The 21,841-nt window shown below is 46.5% G+C and overlaps 9 protein-coding genes across 9 annotated transcripts; 5 read left to right on the plus strand and 4 right to left on the minus strand.

The window, feature by feature from the left end:
- Positions 1 to 723: 723 nt before the first annotated feature.
- On the plus strand, positions 724 to 3,940 carry F5891DRAFT_1128055 (uncharacterized protein; the record flags this gene model as incomplete). Its single annotated transcript, XM_041364242.1, has 12 exons — positions 724 to 904; positions 926 to 937; positions 997 to 1,171; positions 1,239 to 1,456; positions 1,511 to 1,514; positions 1,618 to 1,765; positions 1,787 to 1,906; positions 1,951 to 2,102; positions 2,158 to 2,534; positions 2,587 to 2,809; positions 2,931 to 3,175; positions 3,228 to 3,940. 12 exons carry the CDS (start codon positions 724 to 726, stop codon positions 3,938 to 3,940), a joined length of 2,568 nt encoding a protein of 855 aa, XP_041227208.1.
- A 232-nt stretch (positions 3,941 to 4,172) lies between these two features.
- F5891DRAFT_1187514 (uncharacterized protein) lies at positions 4,173 to 5,812 on the minus strand (the record flags this gene model as incomplete). Its single annotated transcript, XM_041366862.1, has 5 exons — positions 4,173 to 4,520; positions 4,571 to 4,803; positions 4,853 to 5,195; positions 5,249 to 5,529; positions 5,581 to 5,812. The coding sequence occupies 5 exons, from the start codon at positions 5,810 to 5,812 to the stop codon at positions 4,173 to 4,175; spliced, it is 1,437 nt and encodes a 478-aa protein (XP_041227209.1).
- A 394-nt stretch (positions 5,813 to 6,206) lies between these two features.
- F5891DRAFT_1187515 (uncharacterized protein) lies at positions 6,207 to 7,048 on the minus strand (the record flags this gene model as incomplete). The annotated part of the gene is made up of 2 exons (XM_041366863.1): positions 6,207 to 6,764; positions 6,830 to 7,048. 2 exons carry the CDS (start codon positions 7,046 to 7,048, stop codon positions 6,207 to 6,209), a joined length of 777 nt encoding a protein of 258 aa, XP_041227210.1.
- Positions 7,049 to 7,095: 47 nt separating this feature from the next.
- F5891DRAFT_1128051 (uncharacterized protein) lies at positions 7,096 to 9,568 on the plus strand (the record flags this gene model as incomplete). The annotated part of the gene is made up of 7 exons (XM_041364241.1): positions 7,096 to 7,329; positions 7,379 to 7,838; positions 7,920 to 8,101; positions 8,162 to 9,021; positions 9,067 to 9,134; positions 9,186 to 9,383; positions 9,414 to 9,568. 7 exons carry the CDS (start codon positions 7,096 to 7,098, stop codon positions 9,566 to 9,568), a joined length of 2,157 nt encoding a protein of 718 aa, XP_041227211.1.
- Positions 9,569 to 10,810: 1,242 nt separating this feature from the next.
- F5891DRAFT_950548 (uncharacterized protein) lies at positions 10,811 to 11,957 on the plus strand (the record flags this gene model as incomplete). The annotated part of the gene is made up of 2 exons (XM_041374977.1): positions 10,811 to 11,068; positions 11,709 to 11,957. 2 exons carry the CDS (start codon positions 10,811 to 10,813, stop codon positions 11,955 to 11,957), a joined length of 507 nt encoding a protein of 168 aa, XP_041227212.1.
- A 1,112-nt stretch (positions 11,958 to 13,069) lies between these two features.
- F5891DRAFT_245237 (Aldehyde/histidinol dehydrogenase) lies at positions 13,070 to 15,117 on the plus strand. Its single transcript, XM_041371058.1, has 9 exons — positions 13,070 to 13,215; positions 13,266 to 13,582; positions 13,641 to 14,034; positions 14,091 to 14,368; positions 14,430 to 14,504; positions 14,554 to 14,609; positions 14,664 to 14,762; positions 14,818 to 14,896; positions 14,953 to 15,117. Exons 1-9 carry the CDS (start codon positions 13,174 to 13,176, stop codon positions 15,047 to 15,049), a joined length of 1,437 nt encoding a protein of 478 aa, XP_041227213.1. The 5' UTR covers positions 13,070 to 13,173; the 3' UTR covers positions 15,050 to 15,117.
- Positions 15,118 to 17,496: 2,379 nt separating this feature from the next.
- Positions 17,497 to 18,035, minus strand: F5891DRAFT_979450 (uncharacterized protein; the record flags this gene model as incomplete). The annotated part of the gene is made up of 2 exons (XM_041376890.1): positions 17,497 to 17,512; positions 17,569 to 18,035. The coding sequence occupies 2 exons, from the start codon at positions 18,033 to 18,035 to the stop codon at positions 17,497 to 17,499; spliced, it is 483 nt and encodes a 160-aa protein (XP_041227214.1).
- A 229-nt stretch (positions 18,036 to 18,264) lies between these two features.
- Positions 18,265 to 19,619, minus strand: F5891DRAFT_979451 (uncharacterized protein; the record flags this gene model as incomplete). The annotated part of the gene is made up of 7 exons (XM_041376891.1): positions 18,265 to 18,317; positions 18,405 to 18,506; positions 18,564 to 18,670; positions 18,721 to 18,886; positions 18,925 to 19,211; positions 19,237 to 19,283; positions 19,371 to 19,619. The coding sequence occupies 7 exons, from the start codon at positions 19,617 to 19,619 to the stop codon at positions 18,265 to 18,267; spliced, it is 1,011 nt and encodes a 336-aa protein (XP_041227215.1).
- A 780-nt stretch (positions 19,620 to 20,399) lies between these two features.
- F5891DRAFT_1187521 (uncharacterized protein) lies at positions 20,400 to 21,456 on the plus strand (the record flags this gene model as incomplete). The annotated part of the gene is made up of 4 exons (XM_041366864.1): positions 20,400 to 20,465; positions 20,535 to 20,782; positions 20,847 to 20,996; positions 21,054 to 21,456. The coding sequence occupies 4 exons, from the start codon at positions 20,400 to 20,402 to the stop codon at positions 21,454 to 21,456; spliced, it is 867 nt and encodes a 288-aa protein (XP_041227216.1).
- Positions 21,457 to 21,841: the final 385 nt, after the last annotated feature.

Here is a 21,841-nt window from a genome sequence, read left to right on the forward strand (position 1 = left end):
GTTGTTTGAGTGGATGACAGTGAGGCTTGGGTGTGGGACCATGCAGATGGTGCCACTCGAGATCAAATAGAGCTGGGAGTATTTTGGGAGGGGGAAGCGAATGTTTGATTGACTTCTGTGGTGCAAGTCCTCAATATTTTCATGGTGCTGGTTCTTGTCCGTGTCTTGGCAGTACCAGGTGCTGAAGTCTCGGTGGTCACAGTAGTCTTTGTTTCACACACTTCAAGTGATGTGACTTTGTGGGAATGTGTGAGAGGCGCTGCCAGTGTCAACCAGTCAGATGTATACATAATATTCATTATATATATCTTACCATCTGCCTCAGGATCTTCAGATGAACTGTGATGCATGACACTTGCTCAATTGACAAGTAAGTGGCCTAGAAACGCTAGATCAGTATCATATCACGTGAATCTGTTGAACAGCGCATCAATCACTTGCAAATTGAGAATAATTGAGAATCAAAACATTGGAAAATGATGACAAGCCGTAGTTCATGCACATGCCATCGCACTGGACTAGTGTCTACAAAAATTCGACATGTTGTGTCCTCATGCGATCCTCGTCGTCGGGGCTCTGGGCCTACTCAGGAGGTACTCAGGCCAAGAAAAATTGCTGAATGAGCAGCAAGTGCTATAGAACAGTGGAGGGCTCAACTGCAAGGTATGTAGTGACTATTGCTACTCAATAATAATTATATGATTCCAATGACTTACCTCAGAAATGTCTGCTGATCAATGGCGTGCCCTAGAGGCACTGCGTGACCATGGCGATGTCACAGATGATAATGCCCAGGTGGATGACGATGAGTCCTACGGTGCCTGGGATGTTCTCAATGGAACCCAGCCACTCGATATAAGTCATGGAGGGGGAGAACTGCAGGAACTCACCCATGGGATTGCTGGTGATTTTTGGAATGCATAAGTCCAATTTGAAGGTAAAAGATGGCTCACTGCATACCTTGAAGCCATAGTAGACAGTCAGTTTGTCGTAAAGACTACCAGTCACGATGCGATCGAACACAATGTCGGATCGAGGTGTTTGACTACCAAATGCCAGCACTAATTACAGCATACCTTACATGGAGTCTGGAGAGAGATGAGAAATGTGGAATGGGATTTTTTGAGAGGCAGAAAGATGTTGATGCTGATGACGTCAATGCTGGCCAAGTGTTTATCAAAGTTGTTGATATACATCATGAGTATTGAATGTTTATTTACTTTGCTTCGATTACAAAGTTCTACAGACGCTGAGAAAGTGCACCTTTCAATTCTCTCATCCGACATGTATCTTGCTTCAGCACTCGTCCGCCACAGTGTCATTCCCTGTTCCCCGATTAATCCTTCAGTTGGCATGACCATTGACTGCCTGGAGTTTTATTGTATCGCACGCCAGCGCTGCCTGAACTTCCCTATTCAAGCATTTACGAAGACTCTCTGTGATTTTCAAGGCATGAGTCATAACATCACACTAACACTATCTATACAACAATGATTCATTATTTATCTAGAAATGTTTCCGTAGCTACCTGTCACACCAATTGTTGATCACTTTGGATCTTTACTTGCTCATTTGCACGCAGGTTCGTTCACTGGTCCAGGAGGCAATAGGATGAAGTGCTATCGACTGGAACCTCAAACATGCATGTCCTGCATGTTTGTATACCCTGGATGCGGAACCTCAACTCAAATTTAGTCTGTTGTATGCAATGGATGGAAACGATTTACTCAAGCGAGTCCCTGACAAGGAGCATGCCAAAGATTCAGTATCATGGAACAATCCTCAGCCATCAGAGCTCCCGACATCTCAATCCATCATAGACTATCGTTACTTGACCAGGGAGTATGTGGATTCTTTCACAGACACGTTAAACCCTCAAGTTGATTTGTTCAATGATTATGACGAGGTAAGCTTCACCTACTACAACTCTACTGACTAATGCTTTGATAGGATAATAACCCTTGTGTGGGTCGATGGAAAAATATGAAGGACAACAAAATGAAACGGATGTGGGGAGTTTTTGATGAGTTGGGGATCTTTATGGCAGTGTGTCAACACGATTTTACACTTATCATTGCAGAGATGGTGCAGAGTGGTGAACGGTATGTTCAATTCTTCATTGCAATGTACTCAGGTAAGCGACTAACAACATTCCAGTGCAAAATATCCACTCACTGTTGTCTCAAGGCTACTCGATACATTTGGACACAACCTTGGTGGGGGGTACGACGTTGGATGTAGGTTCAAGACCACACTCTCTCGCAGCTCTCTTGGTCCTTGTGCCCATACCCTGAATCACACCTCGCTTGTCGGAGCTTTTCATGGTCATGCCCACCGCCGTTTATGTCAACTAGATCACCTCACAATGTATGTCACTGGCCTCGGCTTAGAAGACCTCGAGGGTTGTGAACGGACATTCTCAAAGTCACATGCGCTCGCTCCTGCCACTCATTATGCGAGTGTGTTTCACTGTCGTCAAGCAATCTTAGGTTATTTCGAGCACAACAACAAATTTGAAATATATCATAATTTGAGTGAGTCACATGGTGCCTTGTATTACATTTTGTCTGACGGGTTCATTGGTAGTTACATTCCTATACAACAACTACAAACAGGCACTCGACATTCTGTATGATGGCCAGACTGTTCTTCCATGCCTGATGCAGGAACTCAGTGTCATGGATGAATCAGAACTCGAGGTGTGGCTCAAGAATGAACATGCATATCTCCTAAGTCGTACACATGAGCTGGAGCAGGAAACTTTTCAAATGGAATATTGGCAGAAGCTTGTAAACTTGTCCACAAGCAAGTACATACCTATTTTCTTTGATCCCTGTGACGACACTTATCTCTAGTATTAGGAAGGAATTAGATGGGACGGCATGATCTCTGACCATGCCAGGATCATCCTTTGGACAGGCTGACATTAGCATGACAGTAAGACTCGAGACAGCACACTGTCATGCACTAGAGAATTACGAGAAGGACCTCAAAATCATCCACAACCTGGAGATGAAGCTTGGTGTGGACAAAGATTGGCAACCTGAAGATACCAAGTGGCAAAATGCTGGACGGCTCGTCGCCAACAGGAAGTACCAGCTGGCATTGGACATGCTCAAAGGACTAATTGTTGCCAGGATCTTCAAACTCTCCAAGATGAATAGGGCAGGAACAGGTATGTCGTCGATTTTTGTTTGAAATATATACTCAATGTGCATTGTAATTAGGCTATAAAATGCGAAAACACATCGGCAAGGCCCTCCAAGTCCGGTCTGCAGCCATCCATACAGCTCTCGACCGCTATAACCTCACTGCTCATGCATTATCCTCACCACGTCCAGCACTGAAGTGGGAAGATGTTGTTGAGTATGCATTCCTAGCAGATTTCGAGCTTCTCTGTGACGCACGCAAGGATATTTCACAACACCTGTGGGCTACTCCATCTGGTTGCCATGCAATGGACTTATATTTCAAGATGTGTCATGTGAGGGAAGGAATTGAGCATCTGAATGTAGAGATCAGGCGTGTGGCTACGTATCTGCAAGACGAGAGACATTACCTGGAGGAATGCAAGATCCTATTGCACACGCTGCACTCAGGTTTGGCCCATCAAGTACAGATCCTCCGGAACACATGCGGCCGCTTCCTGGATTATCACTGCCAGTGGCTGCGAGACATTGCGGGGCTACCTGGGTTTTCCAGGACACTGCTCCCTGGGCAGGCCCTGCACAACAGTCCAGGAGAGAGCACGTCCTCTCCGTCAGTTCAGGTGCCTCATAAACTGTGTCTTGCTGCTGTCGATGAGTCGTTGGCCTTAGGGACTTTGAGTGGGGATGAGGATGGGCTTGAAGACCTGGAGGAGGAGGAAGACGATGAGCAATTGGCGGAAGAGGAGTCTCGCACCTTGCAGGATATCCTAGAGGTCTCAGGTCACAATTAATACATCTTCATCTAAAAATTGGACTTGGTGAAAATGTCGTCTAAAACACTTGCGAGAGTTACCGTTTTGGTTAGCACGAAATTTGGTTCGTAAATGCCTGGTTTTGGTTATGTTTGAACCCTGAGTACATTTAGATGCGAGATCTAAGGTTTATCGACACAACATAAGATTATCAGTCATACTAGTAGTACAATCGAAAGAATCAAAACATAGTAGTAGTAGAGATGTGTATTTACGAGCCCACTTGTGAGGCTCCAACTACCAACACGTACCATAAAAAGTCGTTGAATTCTACTCGCTCGTCCCCAGTGAGGTTGTTGATGGCGGCTAGAATAGAAAGGAATTTACGATTGACGACCATCCCCCCAAAAGACTCAACCTTCAACTCATCCTCAAACTGCTCGTCTAGGCCGCAGAACGTCGCTGCGCCGGCGAGCGCCCAGATCACCTTCAAACATTTGAGCTGTTCTTCTTCCGTCTCGCCGAGAAACTCGTGGCGTAAGTGAGACCAAGTGAAGCAGATCACGTTGGCCATGATGAAGAAGTTTTGAAACTTTGCCTTGATTTCGACACGTCCATTCTGAAAAAAAAGAGGGGTTAGGCTATCCGCAAACGAGAATGAAAACTCACTTGGTCAAAAGTGTAGATATGCATGAAAACGAGTCTGTCTGCATCACGCATGATCTTTTTGATCATGTATTTGCGAAAGATGACAGCAGGCGCGTTACTGTACCGCGGAGGGAAAAGTCTGTACGCGTGGAAGACGCCGTCCCGCGCGAATTCAATGAGCTTCCCGCACGTGGATGACAGCGCATTCGCGACTTCTTTGCGATGTTTGTTAGTAATGAATTCCTGAAATGTTGCTAATAAAGGGTCAGCATGATGCTAATGATCATTGGGATAAAAACTTACTGTTAGGTCCAAAACAACGTGGGATGGAGTCCCGGATGACTCGATTCAGCATTATCTTCTTGGCGGCTTTGTTGATCGCCATTGCTTGCTCCTCGAATAGCTCGCGCGTGACCAGCCGTGTTGCCATTTTCATGGTCTGGCCGATGATGTTGTCTGTTAGTTGGATGAGGTCAGATGTTGAGGACATAGGTTGCGAGGTGGAGGCTGAGGCTGAGGCTGAGGCTGTGGGAGCAGATTCGGAAGCGCCTTGTGGGTGCGTGGCTGGGTAGGGGATCAAGTGTGGCGTAGGCGGCATAGCTCGTTGTTGGCCTCGCTGCTTTGGCTCCCTTGCTGGGCCCGCCGTCTGAATAATAAAAATTAGCGTGAAATTGATTGAAGAAAAACAAACTTACTTACATGCATCACATCCATGCATGGAATTTCGCCTTGTTGTATGGGCGTCGCATCAGTTGCACTTGTGCTGGCGGCAGTGCCTTGAGAGGATCCTTGAGGTGGGTAAGCGCCCTGGGAGGGCGCTTCCATGGACGCAGTGTCGTAAAATTGAGGGTTGGAGTTGTAAGGGGGGTGATCATCATCGAAGTCGGTGCTGGCGTGCTCCAAAGACGAAGTGTCATAGGAATGGCCGTAAGATAAGTGACTATCGGTGTTGGCGCCCTGCATGCTCCAGCTATGCAGGGCTGCAGAATGATGAGCAATCAGTCAACGAAAGTGTGATGAGTCGGACTTACAGCTGCTACTTGGCATTGGAGTGGGAAGTGCACTATCGTTGTTACTGCCCTGCCAACCTCCAGGGGCCGCATGGGCGTCGAAGTCAAAAGAGGACATCTGTGGCTGTTCAGTGGGGATATAGAGTTGGTCAGTTGCCAGTTCGCCTGATGGATTGAGGCCAGAACCTCGCGGTGGCTTCGGGACTTTGGCCTTAGTTTTTCGCTGTTGCTGAGAGTTATGCTCACTAGGCATTCAAGGGTGGAGGGGATGTGAGAGCGCACGCATGCATTTAAACTGCGAGTTGATGTAATAGTACATAGGGGGGAAAGAGACACAGACTTTACACGATCTTTACAAACCAGGAACACGTGGCGGGCTGATAAGGTGATTTACAAACAAAGCAAGGCGATTTACTAACGAAGTGTAAAAAGAGGGGAGGGGCGTGTCCGATAAGGTGATTTATGAACAGCAGAAAGACATATATGAACGGCCGGGGCGGGCGAAGCACATTATTGAACGGTCGAAGCAAGGTGGTACCAGTTGATAACAATCTATTAACACGATGACTGAATTGATAATGATCAGTGTGAGTGTTGTGAATGGCTTGGTGGTCACATACCATTGATGGTCACAATTACACGCTGTGTCAGTCCTGCTGGCCGGGCTGCCTGACTGAAGCATCATCTTCACCAGAATCCATATCGGTGTCGGTATCGGTGATGACACTGGCCTCCGTACAACCACCCCCCAGTGCACGTGTGATACTGTCCTTATTTTTCAGAGTACCAACAAAACGAGGGAGGTACGTAGTTTCGCCGGTAGATGCTAATAATTCACGTCTGGCACTGGAGCCCAGGTGGTTTGAGATTATCTCTGCTTGGGTGGTGATGGCGCGAAGTATCTCGCATTCATCATTGTAGACGGCTTGATTGTAATTCGTATCATCTTCGATTTCTGTGCGGTCACGCTCGGAAAAAATGTTCCTAATCTTCTTCAGCTGTTCGTCCTTCAAAAAAAGCCGGGTTTTGTTCTCCTGGTGAAGCGCCTGATTGAATGCGCTCATGCGCTCTGAGGCTTCAACCTGCCATAACGATGTGGCTACTTCATGGCAAGCAGCCTCACGACCAGCAAGTACTGCCTTGAACACTTTGTACAATGTACCAAAGCTCATCTGTGAGAGGCCACTGGATATTGCATCCTCGTGCTTTTGAACATAGACTATGTGAGAACTGGAGAACTTGTATAACAAAGCAATGAAAAGACAAATACCTCTTGCAGTTGTTCAGTTGTAAAGTCAGGTTGGCGTACTCGTCCTGTCACACGGTTTGCGAACCGAAGCTCCAGTGGAGATGGCCTGGGAGGGTATGGTACATGCCTCTTGGATGGCTTCTCACGCAAGTAAGCTGCCCGAGAAAGTGACCTTTGTGACTGGAAACTGTCAGGCTGAGCTGTACTCCTAACTCTTGCCTTCACAGTTTGACTCTCCATATTGCACAAAACCATCTTTTACCACAAAAGATTGCCTCCTGGACTGGATGGACTCACTGCCTTCTTTTGCCCCGTGGAAAGTCTCTAAAATAGAATTTAAAGGCTATAAGACTGTTCATCCCGTGGAGCTTGTTTGGCGCGATGCACTGGAGGTTGTCAAGCAACTATTCAGCGACCCAACTTTTGCAAACCACATGACCTTTCACCCTCACGTCGCTAACGTCGAAAATAAGTGTGAATATGGAGACTATATGAGTGCCGATATGGCATGGAAAATTCAGGTTTGGTCGCCCTGTTATTAATATAATCCTCACCAATTGTAATTTCTAGGACCATCTCCCGTTGGGTGTGACTCAAGTCCCAATAATCTTAGGATCCGACAAAACTCCCATAATGCGACTTACCGGAGGAATTGAGATGCACCCGGTCTTCGTTACCATCGGTAACATTGATTCTGAGGTTCATTCCAAAGCAACATTACGAGCTTGGCGCTGCATAGCCTACATCCCTGTCGTCAAGTTCCGTGTCCATCCAGATTACCAGTCTATTCTCCAAGCCAGACTGTGGCATAAGTGTATGGACCTTGTTTGCGCCAACCTCAAGGCCGCAGCGAAGGATGGCTGCTTTATGCCCAATCCTTCCCGTTACATTTGTCATGTGTTTACGCCGCTCGTCGCTCATGTGTGCGACCTACCAGAGGCTACTATGATTGCTGCAGTCAGCAAAAACTCATCCCCGCTGACTATGACAACACAAGCGGATTTTGGCGATGGAATTCTCCACCCCCCTCGTACCGGGAAGCACACATTGCAACTCATTGTGGAGATATCCCAAACAGTCGATCCCTGGGATCTCGACAAGTTCCAGAAAGCGGCCAAAGCCGTTAATCTATCTGGTGTTCATATGCCACACTGGCACGATTGGATGTTTGCATGTCCGTCCGTTTTTCTCGCCGGTGAAGTGCTGCACACTTGCCATAAATTCTTCGCGGATCATCTACTGAAATGGATCAAAGAAATTGTAGGACATTATGAGCTTGATACTCGCTTCATGGTGCAGCACAAGCGAGTCGGAACGCGCCACTTTACGAAAGGTATCACTCACATTAATCAGATGACAGGCCACGAGCATAGAGACATCCAATGCACTATCGTTGCATCAATCGCAGGGGTCGTTCCACCCAGATTCATTCGTGCAATTCGTGCCCTCATGGAGTTCTTTTACCTCGCACAGAATCCGGTTCACTCACCTCAATCACTTCAGTCAATGGTTCAGGCGCTTTCAGATTTCCACTCTTTCAAGGACACTATTGTCCAGGCCGAGGCAAGGAAGGGGAAGAAGGGTATCAAAGAGGATTTTTTCATCCCCAAACTCGAGCTTCTGCAGAGCTTCGATGGTACAATTAAGAAATTGGGCACTTTGATGCAGTTCTCTGCTGACGTGACGGAGCGGCTACTTATCACACATTGCAAGGACCTTTTCCCGCGGACGTCCCAACAAATCAAAGATTTTATGGAGCAGTGCGTGCGGATTCTTAATCGCCAAGAATCTATGGAAATGTTCGGCCTGTACACGCTGCTGACTTCTCGCGGGGCGTCACTGGTTAATGCCATACATGCCGAAGATGAAGATATCACAACTACCAATCCTGCACTCTCCTGGGTTTCCCGAGTTCTTCCTGATGAAGTCAGGTCAATCCATGGTCCCCGACCAGTCCGTAATCACTTCCTCAAAGGTATTCTCTCTGAGGATGCGCTCACCACTTTTCAACTCAATGTCGCACCTGATTACAAATCACTCTCACTGTCTGAAATACGCAGGAAATATGCAGTCCTCGACTTTGATCGTGCGCTCGCCAACTTCATTTGTCATTCCTCGGTTTCCAGTGGTGAACATTCCCGCTGGGACCCCAAATATGGGCGTTTCCAGGTATGGCACAAGTTTCGATTGCAACTTCACTCGGCCTTCCAGCCGTGAGTCATCATGCCAAGTCGGGTGGTGCAAGCATACCCACCAAGCGATGATTTCCCCTTGGGAAATTGTGATTCTGTTCTCATTGATGCCATGGGCACTAACGGCAAAATGAGTATGTCTATTTCATGTGCTTATGTTGTAGCCCTACTGATATCATGTACAGCGAGTTATATCGCACAGGTTCAACTCATTTTTCAACCAATCGTTCGACGAGGTTCCAACCTGGAACTACCGTTGTATCTCTCCGACCCACTGCTCTACATCCAATTTTTCTGCTTCATTTCTAGCCCTGATGATCGTCCCGAGCTCACGATGTGGACTGTGGAGCGCGCATACACGCAGGACGAAAACGGTAACCACTGTAGGGAAGGGGCTGTCATTTGAGTGACAGATGTGACGCATGCAGTTGAATTAATTCCAGTTTATGGCGAGGCAGTGGCTAACAGCGTGTCCTCTGCGACTTGTTTGGAACACTATGAATGTTTCTTTCTGAATAGCTTCGCGGACAAGGAGAGTTATCATATGTTCAGTACCAAGTTTGTATAGACAGTAGCTTAATCAATATGTAGCAATTGCTATCGCATTCATCGTATCGTATCTGTGAGCCTATCACATCTTATCAACAAAAGATAAATTGGTTTATGTTTTATCAGCCCGATGTGGTGAGTAATATTGGCGTTCAGACATCTCCACCAATCGCATGACTTCGCTACTGAAGTCATAAGTGTCTGTAAGTGTTCGTAACGCGCGTAAGTTAAGCGTTCATTTCAGTCGTTTTGCAGATGTTCTATACTTCACTCCCTGTAGTTATGTAAGCATTTGACAATGGACGGTGTACACTATGTACACGCAAGGAGTATCTGACATAAGCACGGGACTTTCCTAGCCGCCGGCATCTATGAATAGATCAGGAACATCGGCACTATGTCCGGATGTGTCAGGTTGTCGCCAGGTACTGTATCATTTCGACCTTAGGTTCGTGTGAAAATCTCCGCAATCTTATGTAATCATTTGTAGCATGTTCGTTGGCCATTGTGACATGTGACGAACCTAATTTAGGTTCGTTGACTGCGTCAAATGTCTGCTCTGGCGGCGATGCCTCTGTGACATGGATAATCTTTGATTTGCACTACTTCTCTGTTGGCTTGAAGGCTGCTCTATTGACAGCCAATAGTTAGTTTGTTTCTAGGTAAGTGTCCCACAGTTTGTGTCTTAGATATCACCCATCATGTTTCCTCACAGCAACCTCGCTTCAGACGTGCCCACAGGCCTACAGGCTATTGATATTTCTACGAGCATCATTCCGGAGGAACAGAAAGATCGACTTCTCAAACTACCCCCTTGCTTTTCCGGTTTCATTCCTCTCCAAAACCTGCCTGTCTCGGCTCTTGTTGACTCTACAACTCTTCCTGATTTCGATCCTGCGCTTGGTGAACTTGATATCTGCAAGTTTTTCTCCTCCGTCGAATGCAACACCTCCAATCTCGCTAGCAGCTTCTTCTAACACTCCATCCCACCTCTCCATTTGTCATCTCGACTTCTGGGCACATTTGAACAGGCTGTACACGACGGAGCGAAGTCCGTGTGTGACCCACGTTTTCCGGGAATTTTGCCATGCTGGGTCCTTACCTATTGGCATGATGTAGGCCGTGCAGTTGCCTCAAAACAAATTTGGTCTGTAGCATATAATTGGTTGGCACACTGCGGCCTTGATAGGGCAGATATCGAGCTTAGTACTGCTGTTGACGAAAAATAACTCATGCGTTGCAGACACTTGGATGGGATATGATGCTGCAAGGCCCTGGTGCATTCCTTGAGACGTCCGATCTTGCTGAAAGGCCCATTAATGGGATTCTGGTACCATTCTGGATGGCGAAGAAACAGCAGCAAGGTGTCCCACTTGATCAACCATGCATTCTGCAGCTCGATTGCTGGGTAATTCATCGCTCTATCGCATTTCGCACCTGGCTTGATGCCAACCACCCTTGGATCCATTATTGTTTTGTCCCTGCCGGTACAACTGGTGTTGCACAGCTGTTACGACGTGTGTTGCGTGCGGACTGGGATGATCTAACAGCGACGATCACGACAGTGATGCCTCGTGCTGAGAGTCCGAGGTCGGCTTCCACAGAAGAGCGGAAGTTGCGTATGTTCACGGAGGTGAACGATGATAGCGAGTTACAGGCAGAAGGGGTCTCAAGTCCTTCTGAAGGTGCGGATCTGATGTCAAGCAGGTAGCTTTAGCAAGACAAAGGTTTCGATGGTAAACCCAGTAGGATTAAAGTAAGGAACATCTACTTTAATCGTCGACCTTATATAAGGCTGCTCTATCGTATCTAAGCTCAGCTTGAAGCTGGGTTCTAATCTGCTTATCTATCGAGTCAGAGATACCATGCATGAGGCAGGCTTCTATCTAGGATAAGGACCGCGAGGCGTCCTTCTATCAGTACATGAGGCAACACGAGGCTTGCCTTCTATCTTGATAACATATATAGGTCTTCTAGACCTATGTCGTCATATCATGTAAGCGATCCAGATCGCTTACCTAATCCGGCATCTTCCGGGCTTCTCTTCTATTCATCATCTATCATCAAGGCCTAAAGGCCCGGTTATCGTATCATTGCCGTGCGAGGTGGCAGAGGGCTGGTCGTGTAGCTGGGGGCTCACGTAGTGACTGTAACAACAGCCCTGCGACGTCGGCATTCAACGATCCCTCAAACTGGCTATAAAGGAGCTGCAGCACAAAGATATTGTTTCAGAAACTCTATCACAACTCACGGCTGGAAAGACCCCAGATGACCTTCGACTTGACGTGACAAAACCAACGCTCCGTGATCGGCGATCGCTCTGTGCGGTGGTTCATCGAGGCCTTCAAGCTCCTCAACAAGCCTGGCATCATACAAAAGGTGAGATTAGTTCTGTTCAGCAAAGTTGACCACTGATGCAGGGTGCAGGCTTTTTCATTGTGTACAGCTGGTGCAGACAACATGTTCAACCTGTCATTTGAGAGTCTGACAAGTCTTGAAGCCCGTCGCATGCTTCGTGACTTGCCACAAACTGCTCCAGACATGTGGGAGCGCATCCAACTACGTCGTCAGCCTGCTAGCGAAGATGCGGAGGCTGTCACTCAAGACACGGAGGTTGTTACTGAGTCAGTACCTGAAGATAATGAAGAGGAACCAGGTGACGATGCTCCGTTAGAGCTCCTCTTGCAGTTTGTTGCATCTGGCATGAAGTGTGCACCTGATGGGTACAGGATTGATGTAGATGGGTCGCTGGTTGTTGACTCTGCCGGTGATACATTCGAGGAGGTTCAAGTTGCCATTTCTACGGACCCTGATACTACATTTGGGAGGGGAAAGCGCAGACATGTTGCAAACAAGCAATATGATGTGTTTGAGGAGCACTAACATGTAGCATAGTTTAATATCATCATTTTTTTCTTGAAAAATTGCTCAATACAAAGTGTCACACTTTTATGTTCGTCGGCTGGATTTCCCTGTGACTGTCACAAAAAATAGGTTCGGTTCGTCAGGCTTGCAACGGTGTGACGAACCTAAGGTCGAAATGATACAGTAAGCTTAAAGGGCCATAAATATTCACAATTATTCGTACTGGCAGGGAATCACTCAAAGCGCCTCGACTTAGACCGGCCACACCGACACAATGGTACGTCTAACAGGCCTGACAACGTGGGAGCCTCAGGTGGCCTCAGGTGTAAGTAAGCATCAACGCGCGTCTAGATCGGGTGTGGGTTTGATACCCGGTAACCCAGGCCGAATGACGTTTGGGCATGTTCCGATTATCAATTCCACCCCCATCCGCTTCACGAATCACGATCATCTCGGAACGATGTGGCTCCATGATGGAGTACTTGACGATGATGGGCATAGCCTCTTGTTACTGGTGGCATCTCTTCGTTTCCATCAATGTCCAGAATAGTTTTGGGCGCTGGGTGTCTGAATGAGTAAACAAGGAAGATGTAACGACATACAGCAACGGGGATCAGGAATTGAGCTCGAGCATGGAGGCCCTTGTTTCAGCAATGAAGGCAATTCGCGCCGAGTGGTTTAAGATGCTGGCATCTCTGTACCCACCATTCAGTTTCTCGCCAGATCTTCAGAACCATTATTCCTACAACTCGAGTCAATATGGCCTCCTTGAAGTATACCCCGAAGCAACAACTCACAGAGGTTTTCATCCGTCATATGGCGCTTATGATAAATGCTGATATTCCCTGTAGATTCATAGTAGGTTGTCGCAGACCTTCCGTGAGGGTCGCACCCTCCCGTTGGGATACCGCCGCAAGCAACTTCTGCAGGTCGCCCGCCTTGTTCAGGAAAATTCCGATGCTATTATGGCTTCCCTGAAAGCTGACCTTGGGAGGCATCCTTTTGAGGCCACCCTCCCTGAACTAGGTCCGATGGTTTCAAGTGCCCTTCATGCTGTCGAGAATCTTGATAAGTGGAATTCTCCCGAGAAACCGCAAGTCGAGGCTTGGCGCAGTGAGTGGGACACAACCATCTTCAAGACGCCCAAGGGCACAGTGCTTAGCATCAGGCAAGCCGCTACCATCTAGCCAAGTTGTCTTGGTGGCACGTTAACAATCCTCCCTTAGTCCCTGGAACTTTCCGTGGGTGCTCACGATTTTGCCGTTTATTGGCGCAATTGCTGCGGGTTGCACATGCTTGATCAAACCTTCAGAGCATGCCCAAGCCTCTGCGGCCCTCCTGGCGAAACTTATCCCGCAATACCTTGATCCGGATGCCTATGCTGTCTGCCTCGGAGCCGTTGAAGAGACCACGCATGTCCTTAGTTTGAAATGGGACCACATTTTTTACACGGGCAGTACGAGTGTCGGACGGATCATCGCAGAGGCAGCAGCAAAGCAGCTCACGCCGGTGACTCTCGAGCTCGGTGGACAATCGCCTGTCTTCGTCGACGGGGACAGCACGAACATTGAGATCGCTGCGAAGAGGATTCTGTGGGGAAAACAACAGAATGCAGGACAGGTAAAACCTACACTGTTGCTCTAAATATTAGCAAAATAACTGCATTGTCATGGCAGGTTTGTGTCGCACCGAATCATGTTTTTGTGCAGGAAGAACACCAAAGCGCACTGGTGGAGGCGTTCAGAAAAGCTTATGACTCGTTCTGGCCAATGGGTCCGCTTGACTCCTCTTCTGAGATGGCTCGCGTGGTGAACGCTCGGCACTACGAACGCAACAAGAGTCTCTTGTCCCGAACCAAAGGAAAGGTCGTGATCGGAGGACAAACTGGGCAGGATCTTCGCATTGAGCCAGCAATCATTACCGGTGTAAAATTGGACGACCCATTGATGGAAGAGTCAGTCGAGCTCATGCCCTTCCAAACGCTATTTAACTGACTGCTCAAACCGTGATTGTAGAGAGATATTTGGTCCTATTTTGCCAATCATTCCAGTTGCAAATGTTGACGCTGCCATTTCACACATACAATCTGGGTGAGTCTTTCGAAGATGGCCTATCAGGGAAAACTCTCATGCCCTATAGGTCTACTCCCCTTGTCATTTACGTCTTCACGGAAAATGAGGAGACAAAAAACAAATGTAGGAATCACCCTTCCACATATGAGATGCATGTTGATCAGCTGTGTTTCAAAGTCGTAGAGCGCACCCAGAGCGGACAGCTGATTCTCAATGAAACTTTCGCTCAGGTTGCTGTCTATGAAATCCCTTTCGGTGGTCAAGGGCAATCTGGCTGTGTGTTCCGTTCCGCGTGTCATTGAGAGAGGTGCTCAGCGTTCATTCATTGCAGATGGATCATACCTTGGGAAGTACTCCTTCGACGCCTTCACCCATCAAAGGGGCTATATCAATGTCCCCGCAGACGCAAGGTGGGTGTGAGGCTGCCCATGTCGAACTTACCTGATTAACGCCGGACATATCTAAGGACGGAAGGCTTCATGCAGGGAAGGTATCCTCCTTACTCAGCGCCTGCACTTACATTCTTCTCCCAAGCGCTCAAAGCGAAGATTCCCGACGCTTAATCCCTCGTTCATGTTTGGAAAATGTTAACATCATCATGTCGACATGTTAAAGTTATAATCTTTAGGGTGATACGAAGAAGAAAGTATACCAAACCAAGCAAGCTGCAGTTATACGATGTTCAATCGGTCTTGGGCCTCAATACTCAGTAGTACTCACCTTTGTATATTGTCCCAAATATTGTAATAGCGGCACAACCTGCAAGTGCATTTCAATCAACAATATAAATTTTGGCCCAAAAATCAATAATCTAAAAATGCTTTTTGGTTTCACTGGTGACAGAGCTGAAAGAGAAGAGAAACAAGTCTCATTGAACGAGTTAGAATTGACTCCCAGCTGCGAGGGCAGATTTAGACCATTTATGACACTTTTGAGCATTCGAGTGTGGCATTTGTTCACACCACTCACCAATGCAGATTTATTCCTACCTGGTTCATTCAACCATTGGGCAGGACATGGCAGTCAACTTGAGACTTCACTCTTCACGAGGGTCGCTCGACTATGTCCAATGTGACTAAAAGCAAGTTTCAATAATTGGCTCCAGCTCCAAAGCGCGCACTCCAAATTTCAACTCAGATTTACCAGTCCGTCTATCGATGGCTTGCCTCATAGACGGACTGGTCACGAGTCTACTTAGAAACCCTGCTATAGTATCGTAAGCCAGAAGGGTTTCTGGTTAAAATTATCCCTCTCATTGATCTTATTAGATTAAGTATTAGATTGAATTGAATTGGTGCAAAGGACTGTATTCTACCTAATGTAAGTCTTTACAAAGTTCTGACATATCTGACGCTGCGACTGACAAATTCTTTCGGACTCGACAAATTCCCGTTTACCGTTACTATGTACTCGTCCATCATCTCGATCCTAACATGCATCATATTATGATGCAGGCGAGTGATATGCATCACCTAGCACCAAAATGGGGGGTACCTGGCAAGTGTGATGCATTAGTGAGAAACTGGTAAAGGGCAGTACGGCTGCCACAATTATGTATCACAGGTGCGCTTCTAATACCTCCAACTTACGCCACGAACCTGTGTGTAGGCATCCATCAGAGAACTCATGAGTCCGTGACATGGTAGCCGTGGTGACTATAGGATGACATAATTCTGCTTCTGCTAAATATCGTTATGTATACTGCGAGATATTTGAGTTACTGGTACATAGCCATGAATGTCTGAAAATCTAGATTACCATGAGGAGTTCGTGACAAGATCACGACTTTGCACCATCACAGCTGGAAAGCTATAACAGCGTAATTAGATACAACTTGTTGCAGCCTATACTGTTATAAAGATGTATCTATACTGTACTATAAGCCAGAAACTCCGATACATCATTCAGTTTAATTGTCCACTATCCAGACAGGATGTATCCCTAGGGCAGCCGCTTTACGGGCTTACTAATCATAAAAACGGAGGTTGAATGCTATATATGGACGTTGTCCACCTGTTGACCCTTGCCTCCCGTAGGACCCAATATTTGGTTCTTCTGCATCGGCTTCCATTGACTGGATCTTTCAATGAGCAGGTCCATTGAGGGCAGATCTCTCTTGAATCTGAGGTGAGTGCCTGTACCTGCCTGTACCTGCTTATGATCTTGTCTTTATAGTATTTTCATCTATCTTTTTGACTTCACCTAGTGCCTATGAGGAACTTCCCGCACTTGATATGTTTTTCTTTGCACATCCACTTGTTTTGTTGAATTCCTCCGATTTCTCAGTTCACATCCTTTTTTTTTCTTTCACCTAGACGCACCGTCCTCATGTACTTGCATTTTGCCAGGTTATGCTTTGTCCTATCCGTCATTCTCGCCACATAACTCGCCACTTTGAATTCCTCTGATTTCTCAGTTCAAATCCTTTTTTTGCTTTTTCCTAGACGCACCGTCCTCATGTGCTTGCATTTTGCCAGGTTATGCTTCGTCCTATCCGTCATTCTTGCCATGTAACTCGCCACTTCAACTTCATCTACAAAATGTTCAACTCAATCCAGCTCATTAAAACAAAGTATTTCACTCCAGCACTTCAACATCATTAAGGTTCTGCTTCATTCCATTTATCATCCTTGCCATTGTAACTGACCACCTCAATTTCATCTAGAACTGCAAATTCAGCCACAACGTCGTCAGGCGGACAAGGTCATCTCAGTATGAGATTTGGTCGAGAGCGGAGGTGTGCACATGAAGGAAATTTAAGTTTTATTGTAGTTTCATGAGTGTCAATTGCCGCATGACCTTTAGTAGTGTGTAGCGTCTCATTTGTTATGTTCAAAATGTGTCCAACTATATCATACATGCAAGAAAACAATATATTGCGTCTTTTTGGGGAGGACATGTCTTTATTACAAGTACTATACTATGCTTGCATTACCAAAAATTAAAATGGCACGGCCAAATGATGATAACAGAATGAGCAAGATATGTTGAACGAGTGACTCAGGACCCATCACACTTTCGCCCTCCTGTTCATTGCATTTAATCAAGTTGAGAACAAATATTGGATATAGCCGCAACTCACTTAGATCCATGGTCTGAAGACATCTCAGCCTGGGGGTGCTTGTTTTCCTTCCGAGAGGCACCGATCGCGTTTGCAGTGTTGTTGTGTGTTGATGGCTTGGGGATGTGCTTGGTCCTGCGTGTTTCAAGCACTGGTCCATCATTGATGTCTATGTCATCAAGACGGTCGCTTCCTGGGGTAGGTGCCAATGGATCCATGTCAAAGGAAGGAGTTGTCGAAGAGAGAGGAAGTTTGCCAGTGAGTGACTCGGCGCTCGAGCTGGTATCTGGAGGGTGACCAGAAGTAGTGACCGGTGGAGGGATGTGAGAGATGGTGGGCAGTGTGTTCAAGATGGTGTCTGGAGGGGGAGTGGAAGTAGTGTCCAGTTGAGGGGTGTGAGAGATGGCGGGCAGTATGCTTGAGCTGGTGCCTGGAGGCAGGGTGGCAGTACTAGCAGTGAACGGTGATGCAGGGGGAAGTGGGACCATGGTAAGAGTATTGATTTAAGATGCACCAGCTAGTGGCTCCAACCCCATTTGAACATCCAGATTGGAGAGAAATATATCTAAGTCTGGGGGCGTCCAGTCATCGCAGGTGCCATGCAAAGGGGGCAATGGTGGGCAAAGGCGCCATTGTGAGTGATTCTGGAAGGATGGGAGATTGTAAGAGGAGTCCATCGAGGGATGTATCATGTTGCATTGATTGCATATCAGACCACTATAGTGATACATCTCCAGTGGACAAGGCATTAGAGACGCTACCGCTGGTACCTGACGATGATACATCAATCATGGATAAGTAATGAATGATGCTGCCAGTACCTGATGATGATACATCCCAAAAGGACAGAAGCTCACTACCCGACTTATATATATCCAAGTGCGACGACGAATCCCTTGTGTCACCACCAGTTCCACTACTACCCTCTTGCTGTTGTGGGCTTGATACACCAGCCTCAGCTATTAAATTTAATGCCCAGTCAGTTCAATGAATTCAATTGCTCAGAAAAAACTCACGGTATACTCGATGTAGAAAGTCTTGAAAGGGCTCCATGACACCGGCGTCAAACCCAGGGTATGTGGTGCTAAAGTTGTTACCTAGCTTTGTTTGACCAACATGAAAACTGAACAAGTAAGATATGGTTTTAATTTTTTCAGTAAAATGCAAGCTTACCTATAGATATCAATTGCCCCAAGTGCTTCTGGAGATGGACCCCCAGCAAGGAGGGAGAACAACATCCCAGTTGCTTCTGCCAGCCCTTTCAAGAATGAGTTAGCGACTGCCGCAAGTTTGTCGAGGTTTCTTTTCGAAGCGGAGGTAAGTTGGTGATATGGTGCCACTGAACGTAATAAACATGAGCTCACCATGAGTAATCACCACACATTTGCCTCCGTCCGATTTGCTTATCTTGGATTCTCTGCCGCTTCTGGTCTTCGAGATACTGCTTCACTTGGTCCTTGATATCAGGCGACTCCTGGGCATATAACATTGCAGTCTCCTTCTTCACAAGAGCGACGTGTTCGCCATTGGTAAGTGTCCTGTGTTCTTGAGCGGCTTTCTCCAGGGATCCTTTAACAGTTGGCTGAACATGAGTTGTGTAGAACAGTTTTGAGTATGCCTCCTGTTCCTGGAGCATGTGCGTGGACTTTTTGCACTCAGTAATGCTTCAAACCATGGCATCGATCACACTCATTGTATTTGCCTTTGCCTTTCTGCCCGATCTTGAACCTCCTAGGCTATTTTTGAATCAAGTATATAATTTCTTTGTCGTATGTATTTAGTCACATCATTCATTATCCATAGCCTAATGGGTGAATACTCACTGTCTTACGTGCATCATGAGCTGCACCCATCTCCATTAACGTCAGGGGTCCTACCTGTGTGATGTGACCTGGCCTTGGTTCTGGGAACTCTTCAAACCATTGTTCACAAAGGTCGGCAAAGAAATTCTTGTAGTTCTTGCTTTTTTCACCCTGCTTTGCCTTGAATTTTTCATACCAAGGTTGCAACCAAGCCTCTTGTTCAACTGACGTCCATCTAGGAGGGGCCATGCTATTTTTGGATTTAGTCATATTCACATGACAGTGACGTGTTTCATGTACATTACTGACTTGATATGTTTTGCCGGGGCAACCAAAATGAAAATTTTAAGTAAGGAGCTGTGTGTTATTTGCAACGTGTCATCATTATCCCACACATAAATCTCCCTCGGGCACCACCAACCAGGGCCTCATGCGCACGTGTAGTAAATCTCCCTCACACACCAACCAGGCCTCATGTGTAAATCTCTCTCACACTCCAACCAGGTGTAAATCTCCTTCATGCACCAACCAGGGTGCATACACAGACTCAGGTATTTTCTTATTATATTTGAATGGATAGCGGTATTCAACCTGGGCATTCAGAACACGCAGTAAATCTCCCTTGCATACCAACCAACATGTATAACTCCCTGGCACACTCACTATAGGCCGACCTCAATTGTACAACTCATCTGAAGAAAAGGAAAGAGCTGCTCGTAAGTATAGACAGGCATATAAAGAAAGCTATGTTGTCAGCTAGCTACTGTAACTCCACTCATAAAATTTTTGTCTAGGAATACAAAATCTATAAACCAACAGTTATTCGCAGTGATCGGCAACTCATCCCGCGAGTTCACAGAAACCTTATGCTGTGCATTGATTCAGTGTGAGGAGTCTGAAGTGACGAATGTGCTCATCGATATCCTCGCAGCGCTTGATATAATCGAGGATTTAGAACTAGAGGCACGCAAGGTAGGAAGTGCAGTACTCACACGTGTGCGAGAGGTCAGGGTGTCACTACAAGATATAATTGCGTGGGTTAGGATCGATATGGATGCCTTGGATGAAGCGTACAAAAAGGGGGAGATTTATCACCAATATGCTAACAGTATCTATGTATGTCCGTAACCCTATTAGACAAGTCAACGAAGTCGCTATTGGTGGCTGATGCATGTTGTATTACAGCTGATCCTCCATTCGCTCTCAGCACAGAAACTTCTATCCCTTTCTGAGTCTCATATCCGGGCCCTCAGGCTGTGGATTCACGATGGACCATACACTGGTATACATCCCTCTGCCGGTCTCTCACATATCCTTGCTGACTCGTCTATTTTCCCAGTCTGCATGATCATCATGCTGCATCCCACCACTCATCAAACAGAACAAGCAAAACTTGCAGCGAGTCAAGAGAGATGCCGACATCATTATGAAAAGTAAGTTTGATTTTTATTAATTGTCTTTGACAGACGGCAGTTCAACTGACATACAAAGACACAGAGACGCTATATTGAAAAGGCGACAAAAGCTTCGCCTCACAAAGCCATCGCAGGAGGTATGGGAGATTCAAAGAGCACTTGCTGTGGCCTTGGGCTATGATGATGAAGATCCATCTGAGCTGGAGACGAGTGATGACGAGAATGACGCACTGTATGTCATGACTTTTTTTGTTTTATAAATAGTGAAACATAATTTAAATATCTACAGATTACTAGATCTCCCATCGTGCCTGCTCGCTGTCAAAAGCATCAAGGACGAGATGTTGGTGCTAATTGGAGAACCCTGCGCATTTACACAGAATCTCCTCTCTCAGTACGTCAAAAGCTTGCCAGATGAAGTGCTTGGCAAGGGCGACACCTCAATCATTCAAAATGCAAAAACCGAGGTCGAACACTTACTCCGCTATGAAACTCGAGTGCAGGATCAAATTGTTATTTTCTGTGGAGTCTCGACTGAGTCTCGCGCTACTGAATCAGTCTCCCGGTTCTTAAGCACTATGCTTGCTTATCTAGATGATGTCCAGTATTTTTTGGACATTGAAGGACTCACTGAGTTGACGGTTGCTCACTCAATGAGAGAGCTGATGTACCAGAAGGATATCCGTATTTAAGGCTTACATTCACGCATTTTCTCATCAACTTTTCGATACATCCATGTACTGTTTCTACTAGCATGAATGTTGATTGGTCACGTGCCTGATGCATCGTTTGGTGAGCCCACTGCTTCCTTTGAAGCTCTAGTATCGCAGATTCGCCAATGTCATCATACTATCAGCCATGGGGATATATCCCTCCAACTTCCAGCCCCTTGTTACATCAGCATGTCATTCAATACTGTTTTTCTTCAGGTTACAATCTCTTAGTCATGTCAGCTGGAGGTCGCCCATCCAAACACCCATAATTCATTCACCATATCCATAGCAAAACTGTTGGCCAGGCCAGCACCAGACATCGCAACTTCAGCCTGCAGGCAAATGGAAATTTCAATCTCCGGAC

This window comes from Suillus fuscotomentosus, assembly GCF_016647785.1.
Source record: "Suillus fuscotomentosus strain FC203 chromosome Unknown F5891scaffold_21, whole genome shotgun sequence".
Lineage (NCBI taxonomy): Eukaryota > Fungi > Basidiomycota > Agaricomycetes > Boletales > Suillaceae > Suillus > Suillus fuscotomentosus.